Genomic DNA, 3434 nt, shown 5'->3' with positions numbered 1-3434 from the left:
GCAGATGAAGCAACGGACGGGGTCCCGACAAGACGCGGCGCGGTGGTCGGGGGCTAGACAGATGAAGCAGCGCCCGTTTGTTCTTGCCCAGAAGGCGCGTAGACTTGGCGAAGCTCGATGCTGCTGCCGGGTGCTGGGAGCGTGGCATGGACTATTAAACCATTTAGGTTTAATGGACTCGAAGATTTCGCACCTGATTGACCGTTACCTCTATTTTTTGGAAGAAATAAGGTAAATTGTTCTACCTCTCCATCAAGCCGAAAACATAATAGCAGACCACTAATAGCAACTACAGTAGCTACTAGCACACACCACAACTGCATGCCGGCGTCGATTTCCAGTTTGCCCTTTGCCCGGCGGCGACTCTGCTAGTGAACGCGTTCAGGCATCGGACCACGTGACGGGGACCTCGCCGGCGTCGGTGTCCAGCCCGAGCGCCTTCCACACGGCGGCCGACGAGTCCACGACGTTGTCGCGGCACCCGCGGCGGGAGTCGCACTCGTCCACCACCCGGGCCTCCACGGAGCGCCCGGTGCGCGCGCTCGTGATGCGGATCGCCCTGTGGCACCGGTGCCCGCCCGCGAACCACCCCGTGGACAGCGCCACGATCAGGTCGCCGTCGCTGTGGAAGTGGCCGTCGCACTCCGACGGGCCGCCCTCCTCGCCGCGCTGGAATCCGTTCACCGTCATCACCGCGGGGTATCCGTCGCGCGACGACGCCAGCGTGCCCTGGTGGTGGTAGCCGCCCGGCTTGCCGTGCCGCCGGGCAACGGTGCAAGTGATCTGAAGCAGAGCAAGGACTGCGAAGAGCGCAACAACTCTAGCGTTCGCCATTGCCAAGAGCCCGAAAACTGAGCTCTCGCTTGAGGTGCTTTGGGAATTGGGATGCATTGGCCATTGGCTCGAGGGGCTTATTATATAGGCGCGCTACCGGGGTTTCACGACAGCACGTGCGAGCCTAGCCGGCCTGTGGATGTTCTTGTGATCGGTGAGCTCGGTATGAGTTCAGTGGATCCATCCGAGACAAACTGCATTGGAGAAGTAACAGCGATGCTAAGCCTTTGTGGCTTTGTATACGTGACGGTGACGGTGTCAGCTGCGATGTTACCATCCGCGCGCGGTAATATACCTGAGCAAGAATAAGCCCCCGTGTTTTTGGAAGCTGGAGCTGGAAGGTCCCAGATGAAGCAGATGTTTCAGTGGATGTTCTTCAGCACTGTCGATCCATTGGCTGATCATCGAAGCTATCACGTCCAAAACGGCTAAACTATGACGTCTCTCTAAAACAAACAAGAGTTCGATGCCCACTAGAGGCCTTGACAGTTGACACAGGTGTTTATCAGATCTATAGTCCCTTCGGACCATGAGGAATGGTGTTCATTTCCATGCCAACTCTACGGAATTGTCGTTTTTGGTACAGGAATTTGACCTGGCCCTCCGTAGTTTACAACGGCGCCAGTGGCTTGTTTTTGCACAGATGTTCCTGGAAGAACGCATGTGTCTACTTAATTAAGTGGAAAGTTATCAGGAATCAGGATCCCAAATGAAAAAGATATTTGAGGAAAATTGTACGAGTTGAATTTTGAACTACCTTGTCAAAAACACCATGTAGTCCCTCCGCCTCAAAAAGAATGATATCCTGAATCAGACAAGTTAGGGGTAAATGAAAAAGACACATATGCCTTAAGTGAGTGTGAGTTGAGTTTGCATATAAAAGATGGAGAAGGTGGAGGGAATCTGTTTCCATTTAATCTAGCCCACCAGATTATGCGTGCACGAGATTTGAATTTCTGGATATCATTCTTTCTTGGACAAAAATTTGAATCCCATAATGGCATTGTTTTTGAAACAGATGGGGTATTTATTTTGGCACAAAATTTAAATCACATAATGGTATTATTTTTGGAATGGAGGGAGTATTTATAAATGAAGGTAGCATTTGGTAGAGCTCCTGGCAATTCTTTTTTATTTGAGACCCTGCCCTGTTTTCCTTTCAAAAGAGGCCCAATGGAATATAGCCAATTTTTGTTTGGCCACATGTCGACCGAGCTGAGGCAGTGCTGATCGAACGGAATGCCGACACTGCGCTGGCGCGCGGCCAGTCTTCCCGAACACGTGCTAGCTTAGCTCAGGCGTCGGACCACGTGACGTGCACCTCGCCGACGTCGGTGTCGAGCCCGAGCGCCCTCCACACCGCCGGCGACGAGTCGACGATGTTGTGGCGGCACCCGCGGCGGGAGTCGCACTCGTCCACGACCCGCGCCTCCACGGTGCGCCCGTGGCGCGCGCTCGTGATGCGGATCCTCCTGTGGCACCGGCGCCCGCGCGCGAACCACTCCGTGGACAGCGCCACGATCAGCTCGCCGTCGCTGTGGAAGTGGCCGTCGCACGCTGACGGCCCGCCGCCGCTCTCGCCGCGCCTGAACCCGTTCGCCGTCATCACGGCCGGGGTGCCGCCGCCGTGGTGGCCGCCCGAGTGGTGGTGGGGCGCCTTCTTGTGGCGCAGCCCCGCCGGCCGGCTGGTCGTCGACGAAGTCGGCCGCGGCGGCGTCGGCGTCGTCGCACGGTCAGCGGCGCATGAGACCTGGAGCAGAGCAAGGGCCACGACGAGCACCACCATAATCTTCGCGTCCGCCATTGTCACGCTCCAGGTGGGTGCTCGCTTGAGCTTCTTGGCGAGGTGCACTGGCCCGCCCATTGGTTCGAGGTGGACGGGTTTATATATATATAGGCTGCAAGGGGTGCACGACGACGCGTACGTGTTGGCCCCCGTGTGCTTTTTTGTTGGATTAGCAAGTGAGATTTGAGGCGGTCTTGTGGAATTCTCGAACGGAGAGGTCGATACTCGATACGAGGTTCATGTCTCCATCTGGGTACAATCGCATCGTGACAGAGCTGTTAGATTAATGGGCCTCGGTGGCCTATAATAAATCAATTAGTTAATTATTAAATCTCAAGGTGTTCTAAAAAAATTTAAATCCCAAGACCAATGTACATGGTGGTAGTTACATTTGAAATAAAATTACCTTAGAAGTTGAGAAGATCACTTATAAAATGGAATCATGCTGCACTTGTTGAGAAGTTAAGAAAGGGATAGCAGGATGTCACGCACACGCTTGCTCGCTCGTCGAGCCGGACGTGAGGCGTGGGCTGGGCTTGAACGGACGGGTTTTGCTATGAAGCTGTGGTCTTACCAAAGACTCACGGTGGTAGCTAGCCACAGGGGCGCGGTAATACCTGGGCAGGAACAAGAGCCGCCTTCTTTGGAAGCTGCAACTGCAAGGGGTCCAAAAGTTTCCGTTGACAAGTAAGCTTTATTTTGGGCTGACAATTCGAAGTTACCAAGTCTAAATGTACAGCACAAACTTTTGCTCTCCAAAACGCTTGTTAAACTAAGACATAAGACAAAACTTGTATGAGAAAAAAGACATAAT

The 3434-nt window shown here is 53.9% G+C and overlaps 2 protein-coding genes across 2 annotated transcripts; both read right to left on the bottom strand.

Annotated features, from left to right (window-relative positions):
- Nucleotides 1–381: 381 nt before the first annotated feature.
- Nucleotides 382–834, bottom strand: LOC101774604 (putative ripening-related protein 6). Its single transcript, XM_004986416.1, has one exon. The coding sequence runs from the start codon at nt 832–834 to the stop codon at nt 382–384; it is 453 nt and encodes a 150-aa protein (XP_004986473.1).
- A 1294-nt stretch (nt 835–2128) lies between these two features.
- Nucleotides 2129–2698, bottom strand: LOC101774201 (putative ripening-related protein 7). Its single transcript, XM_004986415.1, has one exon. The coding sequence runs from the start codon at nt 2696–2698 to the stop codon at nt 2129–2131; it is 570 nt and encodes a 189-aa protein (XP_004986472.1).
- Between the last annotated feature and the right edge of the window lie 736 nt (nt 2699–3434).

Source organism: Setaria italica, chromosome IX (assembly GCF_000263155.2).
Source record: "Setaria italica strain Yugu1 chromosome IX, Setaria_italica_v2.0, whole genome shotgun sequence".
Taxonomy (NCBI): domain Eukaryota; kingdom Viridiplantae; phylum Streptophyta; class Magnoliopsida; order Poales; family Poaceae; genus Setaria; species Setaria italica.
This window is presented reverse-complemented; position numbering and strand designations above follow the sequence as displayed.